The sequence below is a fragment of the Paroedura picta genome, chromosome 1, assembly GCF_049243985.1.
Source record: "Paroedura picta isolate Pp20150507F chromosome 1, Ppicta_v3.0, whole genome shotgun sequence".
NCBI classification, from domain to species: domain Eukaryota; kingdom Metazoa; phylum Chordata; class Lepidosauria; order Squamata; family Gekkonidae; genus Paroedura; species Paroedura picta.
The window spans coordinates 150,855,727-150,871,053 of record NC_135369.1 but is presented as its reverse complement, the minus strand read 5'-3'; the positions used below and the strand labels follow the sequence as shown (position 1 = coordinate 150,871,053).

The following is a 15,327-nucleotide window of genomic DNA, read 5'->3' as shown; positions in this document are numbered from 1 at the left end:
TGTGGATCACTGTGGCTAGGTCTTCTGAGGCCAGATAGGCTGCCAGTAGCTCCCCCTGGAGTAGATGGGAAAACTCCTGGCAAGCTATATTCATGATCTGAGCCTCCATAGAAAGCGAGGCATCTAAGATCACTCCCAAATTCCTGACAGAGTGCAAAGTTGTTAATTGCAGTCCATTAAGATAGGGGAAGAGCCTCTTGTGGCGCAGAGTGGTAAGGCAGCTGTCTAAAAGCTTTGCCCATGAGGCTGGGAGTTCAATCCCAGCAGCCGGCTCAAGGTTGACTCAGCCTTCCATCCTTCCGAGGTCGGTAAAATGAGTACCCAGCTTGCTTGCTGGGGGGTAAACGGTAATGACTGGGGAAGGCACTGGCAAACCACCCTGTATTGAGTCTGCCATGAAAACGCTGGAGGGCGTCACCCCAAGGGTCAGACATGACCCGGTGCTTGCACAGGGGATACCTTTACCTTTACCTTTACCTAAGATAGGGGAGGCATGCTTCCTCTTCTGGACTTTTCTTTCACAACTGCAGGACCTCCATCTTTAAGGATTAAGCTTCAGGCCACTCTGCCAGAGTCATCTAGTCACGACCTCCAAACATTTGACCAGTGGAACTGGGAGTGTATCCAGCGATCCGCTCATCAACCAATAGAGTTAGGTGTCATCAGCATACTGATGACAACGCAGCCCATATTTCCAGATCGGCTGTACAAGAGGGTTCACATAGATGTTAAACAACATGGGGGAGAGAATTGCACCCTGCAGTGCTCCACAAGGGAGTGGGCAGCAGTGCGACTATTCCTCCCCCATGGCTACCCTCTGTCCCCAGCCTTGAAGGAAGAAGTCCAGCTGTTGTAAAGCAGATCTCCATATCTCCACATCAGCAAGATAGTGAGCGAATAGCTCATGGTGTACCATGTCAAATACAGCTATGAGATCAACTAATACAAACATCACCTATCCATCTTGGTCCAGGTGTCATTGGAGATCACCTATGATAGTGACCAAAGCCATTTTCACCCCATGGCCAGATTCTGAAAGGCACATTCATGAGAAACTAAAGCAAACTAAACTAAAGTATTAATTTGAAAAATGCAGATGGCAGGAAGCTATGGAGAACCCCTGTGCTCAATTCGATTCTGATGCTAGAAGATAGATTAAGAAAAGCAAAAATAAATTTTGTGTACAACCCCCTTCATGTGTTATCAAGATACTTTCTATAAATTTACCAGATTGTAAACATTTCCATTTATTCTAGTTCCTGTTATTTTAGTTTACATCATCAGTTAATATAAAACGTATGTGTGTGTGTATTTTTGTGCCCATGCACTCTCACATTACCTTTTAAATCTCTAAGTACACTTTTATGAGTTCCCGGGCTTTGTTTAATTGAGCAAAAATGTCTATGGTGTGAAGTATTGGTATTATGACTGTTATTAATATATATCCAACCCCACAATTCAAGACTCAAGAGCACTTAAATTTTCTTAATGGTGTCATAGCTGCAGCTTCCGGTCACACAAAGTTATCTGCAGTAATCCGGAGGCCTCAGTCTAAGGGACAATCTCCTATTTCTAGTTGGGAGATTCATTGACCACCTGAGGTATTAATTTATCCTGAGAACAGGCACTTCAAGCCTCCCATCAGTTATCCAATGGCCTTTCATCTCTCTTCAGAACACTTCAGGAGGAGCACCATCCAGTCACAAGTGGCTTAAGAAATGACTTTCTGTAGCATTCTCAAACTGGCAGTAAAGTTGCCAATCCCAGATCTAAAGGAGGCTCCTGTGCTGTTAATGACTGGTACAGCTTTTAATGGACCTGGTGCAGCTTTTACTCCCTTAGGATTGCAGTGAGAGGAGGAGCCTACATGTTGCCCAGCCACGTAGTCCATACAGGGGAATTCTTGAGTGATTGCATTAGCAGCAGAAACACAATCCATCTGGGGATTTTCTATCCAACACACTGGTTCTACGAATAGATGGCCGTTTTGATGAATCATTACATGGAATGGCCTGTGTGTGAGTGTATTCCAAAGAAAGAAGGCCATTGGCTTATAAGGATTTGTGTGTATGTGTGATTTTGGTGCGTAATCGTATGATCTCCTAAACATAGCAATGTTAATTCTCTTTCTCACAGCTTCTTCGGACTCCCCTCTCCTTTTCAGATTACAAGGCTAAATGTTATTACAAATAAATATGTCAAGGAAAAACACAGGCAGTCTGAGCTCAGAATTGTTTGGCACTTGATGTGTAGTTTTGGGTGCTGTCGCTCCTGGAGATGCAGTTCGGTGGCTGGTTCCTGGCATTTCTGGTTCACTGTCATGAACTTTTATGGGCCAAATGAATTGGTTCTGTTCATGAGGAGGTAGAACAGCCCCTCCAGTGGGCAAGAAGCACCAAACGTGCAGTGGATCTCCAGCTGACTCTCCTTTACCTGCCCTCTGAGTTTAGTGAGGATTTGATTTACAGGATTGGAGTTACGCCCCCCCCCCCCCGGAGGTATCCGCAGGAAAGCACTTTCTGGGAAAATCACAGGCAGCCATTTCCCCAGAAAGCACCATCTGGGGGCACTGCTGAAGAGGAAGAAGAGCTGGGTTTTTTATACTGTTTTTCACTACCAGAAGGAAACCCCAAGTGACTTGTAAACACCTTTCCCCTCCTCTCCCCACAACAGACACCCTGTTAGGTAGGTGAGGCTGGGAGAGTTCTAACATAATTGCTCAGTAAGAACAGCGCAAAGAAAACTGTGGCTAACCAAAGGTCACCCAGTTGGTTGCATGTGGAGAAGTGGGAATCAAACCTGGTCCTTCAGATCAGAATCCGCTTTTCTTTAACCACTACACCAAGCTGGGTCTTGGAAGGCCATAACTTGGACCCCTTAAACCCAATTTTCTCCAAACATGGAGGACAGATAGAGGGGAATCAGCCAGAGATCACCTGCAAGTTTGATGCCTCTGAATTACACAGGATACATTCTATACTCTTCTGAACCTGTACCTGTCAAAATGACTACAGGCAGGTGGTAATCTTAACAGGTTCAGATTCAGGAAGACCAGGAATATATAGAACAGATCCTGGGCAAGCTAAAGACAGCAAAGTCACAGAAGACCTCCCCCAGATACTCTTTTCCATGACCTCCAAGTTATGTTGCTTCAAAGTTTGGTAAACATTTAGGATGAGTGTAGACAGTCTGTCTGGAAATGTATCCGTTCATGAACTGGCACAAACCTCCAAGAACAGTTTGAAAGTTCATGGGAAGTTTGTGCTGGTTGATGTAGCACAAATTTCACTTTGCAAATCATGAACTGGCTAAAATTCATCTTGAGCTTTAGTTTGTGAGCTAGTTGATGCCCATCACTACTCTTAAATACTGGATGTTGCAGGCACTGAGACCAGACTATATTTCATCTGTAACCCACTTATCACCTGCCTCTTTACCATTTGGAGTATGATTCTTTTTTGTATTAGGACTATGTATGCCAAGATTAATGAGAAAATTCATCAGAGAAACTTTGTTCTTCGGACCCATACTGGGCACTAGCAAATGACAGCAGAGACCCATCAATTATCCACCTATTAAAGCAAGTCACAATGCTCTAAATTTCTTAATCTGTAAATTGCTGTGATCTTTGCTATTGGCCTAATATTTATGTGGCTTAATTCACCCCTGCTTTTTCATTCTATTCTAATCTTAAGAACTGTTGATTCTGCCTTCTTATATACCGTAATTGGCCTGGACCACCTGAAATCTTTAAGCTTTGGTAATCATCATCAGAAATCTTATAAAAACCAACCTGACTGCTCATCCACTATGTGATTGGGCCTCTATGGGGGTGTGCCACCAATAGAGACAGAGCACTCTGCCAATGAAGGCCAAATCAGTTCAAATTGCACTCGATCAATGAAGGCCAATTAGCTCAAATTGCACTCTGACAATGTGGGCCAGTTAGCTCAAATTGCACTCTACCAATGAGCACCAATTAATTTAACTTGCACTCTCCCAGTGAGGGCCAATCAGCTCAAATTGCATGCAGATAAGTCACTCCCTACCTGATTGCCCTCCCCCCTAGAAATATTCCCCCAATAGGAGATGGCCCTCAGCCAGGAATGGCCCATCCTGGTAGTTTAGCCCCAATCAGAAGGGAGCTCTCAGCCAGGAAAGGCTAATAACTGGTTGGCTCTCTGCCTCCAACTTCCTGCCAGTTTCAGAGGTTGGGTGGATGGGGATGGAGCCAACCTTAGAGCATGCCCTGCTGCTAGTAAGTCCCCCTGCCCTCCTGATCTCTTTCAACTCAGAGGACAGGGAGGGGAGAAGTGAGCTGCCTCCTGGAAACAGTCTCTGTGTGCTTTCTGAAGGGGTGTGTGTGGGAGGCCTGGAAACAGTCCCCTGACAGAATATTGTATTTTCTAAACAGTTGTTCTAATCATTATCTCTCTTCTGTCTTTTGATGCTGATTGCACTTTAAGTTGCAGCAGAAAGCTCTTTTTAGTAACCACTGACCTGCAGGTTTCTGCAACCCTTGCTAAGTTCCCTTTTCTTAGTGGGAGGGTATGCATGCGTGTGTCACAAACATCCTGCAGGCTCACCTACATACAAAGACTGACCTTTATATGTTAGCTCAGCACTAGTTATAATAAACTATAATAAATGTAAGTAGTGAGTTTGGTTACCTGGGCCCTGAGTTCTACCGTGGGGGTCTGGCCTGATCAGGTGGTCGTATGTATCCGCATCAGAGGGAAAGAGGCACTGACACTGGTCACGCCTCTTACGTATTTTAACTCTGTTTTAATTTTTTTTTTTTTTTAGCTGTGTACATATTTTTAGGAGGGTTGGTTTTAGTGGTTTTAAAATATTTCTGTTGTATATGTTTTAAATTGTTATGTGCTTTGGTGGCCTTTGTGAGGTTGCCACAAACTGTAACACACACACACACACAGACACCGGTAGCTAGTGCATTGCTGTGATTTTCAGCTTAGTTTAGCACGGAGCCTGAATAATTTGCAATAATGACATTGCTAAGTTACTATGCAACATTACCTCTGTGCTGTCTGTTGACTTCTAATGCCGCTGTGGTTGGGTTTTATCATGCCCTGAATCATCAAATTCTATAACTGTTCACCTCCTGCCTAACCCCTCTCCATAGTAATAGAGAGAAATTCATTCAGCGCATCAGTATGAGCAGCTCTGCAGGCTCTTGGTGGGGTGCGCTCAGTGGGTGGCCTTAATTCTCTCAGTAGTTAAATGTGTGCTGAATTTTTCAAAGTTTAAGAGATTTTGTTTGGAGTGAATGCATTTTTTTAAAAAAACGAACTTTCATTTCAACAAAATAAGGAAATTTAGCATTGAGAAGGAAGCTGCATACACTTCACTGAAATGAACAGAGGATTAAGAAGAAGAGTTGGTTTTTATACTCCACTTATTATTAATTAATTAATTTCTTACCCGCTACTCCCAGGCAGGCTCGTGGCAGGTTACAGATGTCCAGTTAAAAGCCCCCATTAAAACCCTGTTAAAATGGACACAAAACTATAAAATATAATAAACCAACAAACCAAACAACATGGCGGAACCCATGGGCTTAGCTACTGGATATCTTGGCTGAGGATCCACGTTTTGATTGAGAACCCCTCTCTCAGGTTGGGGTTTAGGGGTGTTAGGTGGACTCAGGGCTCTGAAAGACCCTGTCTCTGTGCTCATGTCAAGCAGGGGGGTTTAGTTAGTGGGTTCCTTGGCTGAGGGTCCACATTTTACACTCTCCTACTCCTTCTGATTGTGAACTAGCTCCTCTCTGCCTTGAGGGTGAAAGTGGATACAAAAGATGCTCATTGGTGGGGGGAAGACATCCCGGCGGGGCAACAGTGACCCAGCACAGCCGAACCCCACACAGAGGATGCCTAGCAGGCACAAAAGCAAGCGATTAGCATTTTGGGGATAGACTCCAAAGAACCCATTATCTCCAGGGGAACACACCTAGTTTGCAGTGTGTTTACTTGTGGCTCTGGGAGATCTCCAGCTTAGGAGTGGCAGACATAGAACACTGGGCTAAAATCCTCTCAGTAGCACTGGCCCACCTGAGACAGGGAGCGGAGCTTCTGGGTGGCACACAGTGTTCCCATTCCCTGGCCTAAATTAACCTGCGCCTCGCTGGAGCCACGGGGCAAATGAGGCGAGGGGAGGTGGGCCAACTTGCCCCATAACTCCTGCAAAATTCTGGAGAAGGGACTGGCCTCTCAAGGCCAGACTAAAAGCAGCCAGCTGCTCCCCACCCCCACCTCTTTCTCCTGAGGGCTGTTTTCTTCCTTTCCTTCTGGGAAATGGGGTGCTCTTCCACCCCCCCCCCACCACCTCCAGAAACATGGAGGGAGAACGCATGGGGGGGGGCCCTCTCTGGTAGCTTGATTGCTTTAGTGCTCTACAAGCCCTGTGGCAAGTTTTTACAGAGAGTTTGGATTTGCCATGCCCTGTAAGGAGGACAAGGAGAAGGATTGTCGCCTCAGCAGGTGGTGTCACCTACTTTTTGTGAGAATCCAATTCTGACATTTTTATTTATGGTTTGAATATAACACTGAAGGAAAACAGGTAGAGGTTACAACTTTTGTGAGTGTCATGGACTAGTTAAGAGTGGACTTCAATCTGTAGAAACATGTTTGATTTCATACTCCTCTGCATGCAGCCAGCTGGGTGACTGTGGGCTAGTCACAGTTCTCTTAGGGGTGTTCTTTCAGAGCAGTTCTGTTAGAGCTCTCTCAGCCCCACCTACCTTAGCAGGTGTCTGTTGTGGGAAGAGGAAGGAAAGGCAATTGTAAGCCTCTTTGAGACTCCTTCTGTAGTGAAAAGTGGGGGATAAGAAAACCAGTTCTTCTTTTTCTGCTTTTAAACTGTTTCCTTGTTTTGGTATTTGGGATCTGTTGTTACATATGTACACGTTAGTCAGCTGCTTTTTTCCACGGCTTCACTCAGTCAGACACAGCCCCTCAGCTGCTCTCTTCAAGTCCCTTAACTGCTGATTTCTACTGACTCTCTGAGCTCCCACTGAATGCCGTTAAAGAAAGGCGGGACCTAACCCATCCTTCACACATCTGTTTTTTGGGTATCACTAAATGAGCTTGGATTTCATACTCCCACTCCCTTGTAGATTTCCAGAACCTTAAAGAGTACCAGCAACCTACAAGATATTTCCGCCCTCTTTTAATTTATGTAAACAAAAGCTGGGGGCTACGGCTGCTGGCAGTAAGAGATCGAAGACACTCGCTGCCGGAGTCAGGATGTCTGGCCTCAAATGCATGTGGGGAGGGAGAGGCTGCCGCAACTATCTGCAATGCTGCAGCAAAGACTAAAGAGCATAAGGCAGGCCATGTGGTGGCTCCAAAAATGGGCTAGGATCCATGCGAAGCAGAGGCCTGCCATCCTCAGCCATACGTTGCAAAGGCTAAGCCATGTATGGCTTCTAAGAGCAAAGCTCCATTCTCCCCACAGACAGCTTTTCATACAAGGAAACACAGAGGTCCCCCCTGAAGTTGCTTTTTGTACATGGAAGAGACATTTGGATTTATTGCTCACAGCTATAAGTATCAAACAGGGCTGTCATGCATGTGCTCTTCCGCAGGAACACTCATCCATCATGGATTTCACAGTCCGCATCTGAGCCGCTTTCAGGCCCATTACGCCCAGCGTTGGCTGGAGTTGTACTGCTTGCCTGGTTGTCAAGAACAATTCTGTCCCAGCAATGCAGCTGAGTTTCCATGTTCTCTTACAGAAACACCAGTGCTTTCCCCTGCTGTTGGAAAGGATAGCTGTTCCGCCACTTGAAGTAAAATGGAGGAAGCTATATTGAGCAGGAGGATCAAATCATAAGCTTTCCCTGTGCGATTCCTATGTAACCACAGGGGAGCTGATTTGCATGTACCTAGAATCATAGAATCATAGAATCATAGAATCATAGAGTTGGAAGGGACCTCATGGGTCATCTAGTCCAACCCCCTGCACTGTGCAGGACATGTCCATCCCGATCGCTCATCTACTGTAACCTGCCACCCCTTTGCCTTCGCAGAATCAGCCTCTCAGTCAGATGGCTATCTAAGCCTCTGTTTAAAAATTTCCAAAGATGGAGAACCCACCATCTCCGAAGGAAGCCTGTTCCACTGAGAAACCGCTCTAACTGTAAGGAACTTCTTCCGGATGTTTAGATGGAATTTCTTTTAAATTAATTTAATCCCATTAGTTCTGATCTGTCTCTCTGGGGCAAGAGAGAACAGTTCTGCTCCATCCTCCATATGGCAGCCTTTTAAATACTTGAAGATGGTTATCAGATCCTCTCTCAGTCATCTCTCTAGGCTAAACAGACCAAGGTCCCCCAATCCTTTCTTCATACGTCTTGGTCTCCAAACTCCTCACCATCTTTGTTGCCCTCCTCTGGACACGTTCCAGTTTGTCAACATCCCTCTTCAACTGGGGTGCCCAAAACTGTTAACACAGGACTCCAAGTGAGGCCGAACCAGAGCAGAGTAAAGCAGTACCATCACTTCCCGTGATCTGGACACGTTACTCCATTTGATACAGCCCCAAATCCCATTTAACTTTTTTGCCATGAGTCACATTGCTGACTTATGTTCAATATATGTTCCACTAAGACTCCTAGATCCTTTTCGCACATGCTACTGCCAAGACAAGTCTCCCCCATCCTATATTGGTGTATATGGTTTTCCTAACTAAATCCAGAACTTTACATTTGTCCCTATTGAACTTCATTTTATTCAGTTTAGCCCACTTCTCGAGCCTATCAAGATCATCCTGTATTCTGTTGCTGTCTTCAGTTGTGTTTGCTACCCCTCCCAGTTTAGTATCATCTGCAAATTTAATAAGTATCTCCTCTAATCCCTCATCCAAATCATTTATAAATATGTTGAAGAACACAGGTATTGAACAACACCTGTATTGCCCCAGTCTTTACGTGACAGAAGAGCTGGCCTGTACCCCTCCTGTCTTCTGCTCTGATAGTGGAACATGATGTGCTCTGTCTCCATGAATATCTCTGACGGGGCAGGGACCCATGAGTGAAATTCTTTACCCTCAAGACAAGCAGGGAGGAGTGTGTGAAGCAGACTGTTTGGAGCATGCCAAGACACATGGAGTGCCCACGGATTGTGTGATGCTAGAAATGTGATAAAAGGGAGAGGCACAAGTCTGGTTCTCTGTCACAGAAAGACTGTCATCACCCTGAGAAGTTTCTGATCTGGAGCCATGAGAAGCACAGTCACACGGTTGTAATAATTATGGCACTTATAGAGTGCTGTAATTTTTTTATAAAGTGCCTGACTTTTTCCCGGCAGCACATAGAAGGGCCGTGTTGACATTGGCAAAAAAGACTACGATAAGAGTGATGTTTACTCAGAACAACAGCTGCAGTGGCTGAAATGGTAAATTTTAATGCAGATATTGGCTGCTGAGGAAGTTTATCAAAAAACCCAATTTAACCCGTGTGGTTTTCTGCCATTCCAGATGTTGTTTTGAATAAACAAGTCACTCTTATCACAGCTGACTTGGAAGCCTACATTCAGTGTTTTTCATTCTTGGTTTGCTTCTCCTGTTACTAAGTGGTCATCTGCTTGTCTCAGCCTACAAGTGGTGATTGGAGATATCCTGCTGTTACAGCTGATCTCCAGGAGACAGATCAGGTTACCTGGCAAAATGGCAGCTGGACTCCATGGCATTGTGCTCCAAACTCAACCATCCCCACCCCCCAAAATTTCCAGTTATTTCCCAACTTGGCATTGGCAGCCCTGGATAAGAGTCACCCCTCTGGGAATTTGCAAATTATTTTTTCTTTCCAATTTATTTTTGAGACATAAAGGGTGGGATCACATGACACCCCCCTTCTACCAAACTATTCTCTCTGACTCCTGATAAATCTCCTTTCAAGGGACAAAGGCTTCCACCAGCAGAGAGTGACTTTTCTGACAAAGAGAGGTTTTCTCTGATGGAGAAAAATCTTTATTCATTGAAGAACGAATTAGTGGGAATGTGTCATCGAATCCAGCCTCATGCTGCTGCATCAAATTGTGATGGCAAATATTGCCTATAAAAATATTGCAGTGGATAGTTAATTCCTCCGACTTGGGCAGTCCAGATAGTCCAATTTCATCAGAACTCATAAACCTAAGTGGTGTCAGGGTCAGTCCCAGGAAGTCCAAGGAAGTTGTTACGAATTGCCTGTGACCTTCTGGGGACCAAAGGAATAGCTGCTATTTTCTGGTGGGGTTTTAAAACCTCCCATGGACACCGAGCATCGTGAGAAAGAAAGGGCACTTCAGATGAGCATGCAACCCCCCTGGGATTCTCAGAGCCTGCCAAAGAATCAGCAACCAATTTGGGGCACCATTTTTATCAGCCACACGGATCCTTGAGCCTCTGCCTCAGACCTCAGCTCTTTACAGACAGGAATGGCAGGGAGGAAACAGTGCCCATTTTGACAGACGGGTGCATGTGCTGGGTGTAAAAAGGAAATGGTGCCTAACAGCTGACATTAACATGCAGCTGGCTTTGGACTTAGACTGGCCCATCACATATGTCTTGCTTTGGCATAGAAAAGCAATCGTGCCCTTTGGATATCTCTTTCTCCGTTGGAAAAACCTGAGTTGCATTTGAGATAAAACCAAGTTGGCTGCAGTTTTCTTGCTGTTTCCCAGCTTCTGCTGACATGCTGTGGCCAAACCTATGAATTGCAGCCACTTTGATCCAAGGGCTGGAAGCAGCTGCAGTTGTGTTTCACCTTCTGTCAGTTATTTTAGCCAGGTATTTAGAAATTATCATATCTCATGAAAAAAGAAAAGTAATAGGGTGAGGATTATCAATAAAAAATACTTCTCAATGTTTTAATCAGTGTTCTTTGTTATTATGGTGAAAACATCAAGGCTTGATTTTATGGGTCATTTTTTTAAATTTCTGATCTCCATACCTAGAACTTTTCAAATGGAAAGTGTAAGACGCTGTAGTCAGTGTTCTGAATTTCTTGCACTGCTTTTGCTATCAATCCTACTTTTCTTTGGTGACTTTATGGGGAGATCAAATCTTAATTTGGGCAAAAATGATCTTTTGAAGAATAGATTTCCCACTGATCTCCACGGCTGTTTTTGAGCATGAGAACGGATGATTATATTTCTTGAATTCCTGTGGGAAACCCCCAACCACCTAAGAGTCTCTTTCACAGATTCTGGTAAGCAGCACAGACAGGGACTTTCTTGCCATGGTGCCCATCTCTGGAATGCCCTCCCTGCAGAAGCTTTGTCTAAGTTTTTCTCTGGAATGCCCTCCCTGCAGAAGCTTTGTCTAAGCTTTTCTTCTTTACAGCCTGTCAGAACTTCATGGACAGTTATCAATTGCTTTATCCGATAGTCCTGCTTTTTAATGTGATTTTCTTAGTCTCATCTGATGTTACTTTAAATTGTCATATTTATTGTATTTTTCCTTTGTTTATGCCTCTTTCACCCATTTATCTTATAGAAGTATTGTTTTAAATATATTTTTTTATTATCACAACTTGTTTCACTGATATTTATATTGGGATGTAAAATGTTTTCAATAAATGTTCCTTAAGGTGAAACCTACTAACTAAAAAGGGGCTGCTTTTTCCCTTATTAAACCCCAAGAGCATTAAGATCTGCTGATCAACATCTGCTCAGGGTCTCTGGCCTGATGGAGATGAAATTGGCCTCGGACAGGGCCAGGGCCAGGGCTTTCTAATATTACAAAAATCAATTTTTTATTAGTCACAGAACTGCTGACAGAGACACTTCCAGTTCGTCAAGGCCATGCTGCCTCGACCTTGCTGGGATCCTCTATGAGTTATCCCTTCAATGCCTCATTGTAAATTATTGCCAGGGCCCTGAGGAAGGTCACATACTACTGGAAGTCTATTGCGGTCCACGTCGGCCATCATTTCTTGAATCTCAGAGTCATTCAAGTGTGGTCCATGGGTCAGCTCCTTCTGGATCAATCCTTCAGCTCCTTTTTGTTTAGGGAGTTCTTGTCTCCTTCATTGCATGAAGAGTTGTGGAAAACAATCACCATCAGGGCAAGAGGTTGGTTTATATCAGAAGAGGATCAAGAAAGCAACCAGGCGGGGCAGATGTTGGGTGTCAGGAGATGGGAGAGAAGAGGCTAGGGCCTTTTTGGTCCTGGCCCTGGCCTGATGGAATGAGCTCCCAGGAGAGATCAGGATCAGGTGGGACCAAAATCAGTTCCTCAGGGCCTGTAAAATGGAGCTATTCCACCGGGCCTATGGTCAAGGTCAGAAATAAGACCCACCAAGAAAGAGTGGCCCCACATCTAGAGGAGAGGGGGTAGAAGATCTGCTCCTACCAAACCCCTAGTCTAGGAATTTAGTTGGGGGTATTAGTTAAAATATATTATGAATATTTAAAATTTTTATTCTCTGTATGTTGTTCTAATGTTCTTACTCACCTTGAGCATTGTAGAAGGGTGGGATACAAATAATTTTTTAAATTATATTCAAAAAATGTGTTCTTTTCACAATTCTTTTAGCCTGAAGTGAAAGCACTAGATGAATAATGATGGGAAATGATGTCCTGTTTTAAGAAGTATCCATAACAATTTCAGATGTTCAGGGCAGAACTAGACATTATTTTGCCACATGCATATTCCTAAATCCATGTTTGCTTAGCTCAGGGGTAGTCGAACTGCGGCCCTCCAGATGCCCATGGACTACAATCCCCATGAGCCCGGGGCCAGCATTCGCTGGCAGGGGCTCATGGGGATTGTAGTCCATGGACATCTGGAGGGCCGCAGTTTGACTACCCCTGGCTTAGCTAATGCCAGCTCAGGGGTATGCATAGGGATCCTGCGTAGTGAGTACAGGGTGAATTGGAGGAAGCATCACTTTGAACCTCACTTGCGATGCCCAAGTGGGTTTTTATTTTCTTCCATATTGATTCCTCTTTTGCAAAACTCAGTTTGTGTTGCAGTGTGGAAGAATCATCACATGCGGACAGTGACCAATTATTTTATAGTCAACCTGTCCCTCGCAGATGTCCTCGTCACCATCACATGTCTTCCAGCAACCCTAGTGGTGGACATCACCGAGACATGGTTCCTTGGGGACAGCCTCTGCAAGGTGATCCCTTATTTGCAGGTATCGTTTTTCCAGGTTTGGGGTGTTACTTACATTAAAGAGATCAAAGTGACAGAAACTGTGCCTGTAAGGCATCGTAATGGAGACATTTTTTGATTTGGGACACATCTTCTGGTGCACCTTTTGAAATGGAAATGTAGGCGGATGCGACGCCCGCTGTCTCTCTCCCACAAAGTGTTCCAGAAGATGGAGGGCCCAGCCAATGGCCGTATCAGCCCTTGGGGCCTGATACGTTGGGCAGCTGCTGTGTGACATGCGGGGTCCATGGCAGCAGCTGTCCCATTCCCAAGGCATTCACAGTGGCTGCTCTGGCCCCTGGGGCCTGGAGAGCTGCTTTGTGAACCATGGGGGCTGAAGCAGCATCTGCCCTGCCCCCAAGGCCTTCACGGCAGCCATGCCAGCCCCTGGAGCCTAGGCAGCTGCTGAGCTATGCATGGAGGCCGAGGCAGTGGCAGAAGAGCAGGTAGGCAGGATGGGATAGGGGGGAAGGGAAGGAAGTGTGTGCATTCACACATGTTTGCACATGTGCGCGTATGCATGTCCTCACATACTCGCACATGCATGGGAGCCGCGGGGGTCGAGGCAGCAGTAGAGGAGCAGGTAAGCAGGAGGGGGAAGGGTGTGAGTGTGTGTGTGCATGTGTGTGTGTGTTTGCTTGCTTGCTTGGAGGGAGGGAGGGAGGTTAGGAAGCCATTAGTTAAGGGGGAAAGGGGAGGGAGTCTATCTCTCTATGTGTTTGCATGTGAGGGAGGGGAGAGGATGCTCACAGGTGGTTGGGAAACCAACAGGTTTGGAGAAAACATGGGGGGGGAGTGAGTCTCTGTTTGTTTCTGTGTGTGTGTTAGGGAAGGAGAAGGCCCTGACAAAATTGCTCCAGAGCAGGTATTTGTCCCACATACCCTCTTAGAGTCAGACTGTCAGGACAAAAAAAAATTTCATTCTGTACTTAGTGCATCGGATAAGACTCCCTATTCCAAAATAGAATAATTCCATTGTGTCCAAATTGAAATCGGTTGTTACACTTCCATCATCAAACATACACTACAAACTGCATTATGAATGTACCTTAAAACGATAACCAGAAGAACAATAAAATGCAGCCCAATTGCAATAACTGAAAGGAAACGAAACATGCTAAGTCATCAAATACATAGCAGAATATTTTCCCATCCATATGACATAAGTCGACAGAAAGATAAAAGCTGAACAAGATTACTGTGTCTGTTTTTTAAGAATCATTTTGAGTCAGCTATATGTACACTAGGTGACCATATTATATCACTATGAATAGGGTGGAACTCAAAGAACAGAATTGTCTTGCTTTCTCCTTCTTCTACGGACCACTATACCTCTTGACACTCTGCCCCCAGAAGAGCCCTGTCGGACATGACATGTTCATCTGCCATGAGGGATGGCTAGAAAAACATTCACCCATCAGTTGATGGCAATCATTAGTAGAATGTTCCATAGGAACAGAATAATGCTAAACTATCAGCACAAGAGTATCTTAACTCTTTGCTACTTTTACCAGATAACAAGTAGCAGGACAAAACATAGATTTGTGTGGGAACCCATGTTGGTCTGAAGCAGCTGAATCAAGTTTGAGTATAGTGGTGCCTTTAAGATCAACAAAGTGGAATAAGTATACATGCACATGAAAACTTGAATAAAACTTTATTGGTCTTAAAGGTGTCACTGAACTCAAACTTTGTAGGACAAAACATAGCCTGTACTCAACATGCCAGCATATTTTGTGACACAAGTTTCCTTAATAATATGCATGGGAGTTTGCACAAAGAAATAGCCTGAAAAGAATGGTATAGAAGCCAACAAAGTTAAACCCAAGAAGGTTGAGTTCTCAGTAGCAGGAGAACACTATATCTTTGAGGGACAGATCTCTTCCAGTTGCACTTAAAAGCTCCTATGAAGGAAAACGGCATACTCCGAGAAAGTTAACATGTGAGGGTTCTACCCTAACATAGTTTTTTATGTACAGGAAATAATTCAGAAAGGAGAAACATTGAATGTGGTGCAGTCTAAGGGGGGTAATCTACCCCACTTATCTACTGTTGGGAGGTGGTACTACCTGTGTCCAGTGCCATTGTGGCCATGCGCCTTAGTTGCCACTAATAGGCGCAGGAATGAGAAATGCAGTTTGCTCTGATAGAATCTCACGGCTG

The 15,327-nt window shown here is 44.7% G+C and overlaps 1 protein-coding gene and 1 pseudogene across 4 annotated transcripts in view; one reads left to right on the top strand and one right to left on the bottom strand.

Annotated features, from left to right (window-relative positions):
• Positions 1-15,327, top strand: part of HCRTR2 (hypocretin receptor 2) — a 67,119-nt gene that overhangs the window by 39,396 nt on the left and 12,396 nt on the right. For 3 of the 4 annotated variants that reach the window (XM_077308744.1, XM_077308716.1, XM_077308735.1), the window contains exon 2: positions 12,969-13,147. In XM_077308744.1, coding sequence (XP_077164859.1) covers positions 12,998-13,147 — 150 coding nt within the window. In that variant the 5' untranslated portion in view covers positions 12,969-12,997. The remainder of the gene's footprint in view (positions 1-12,968; positions 13,148-15,327) is intronic. The other variant, XM_077308724.1, reaches the window with a different exon arrangement.
• Positions 11,842-12,099, bottom strand: LOC143839503 (protein S100-A6 pseudogene; annotated as a pseudogene).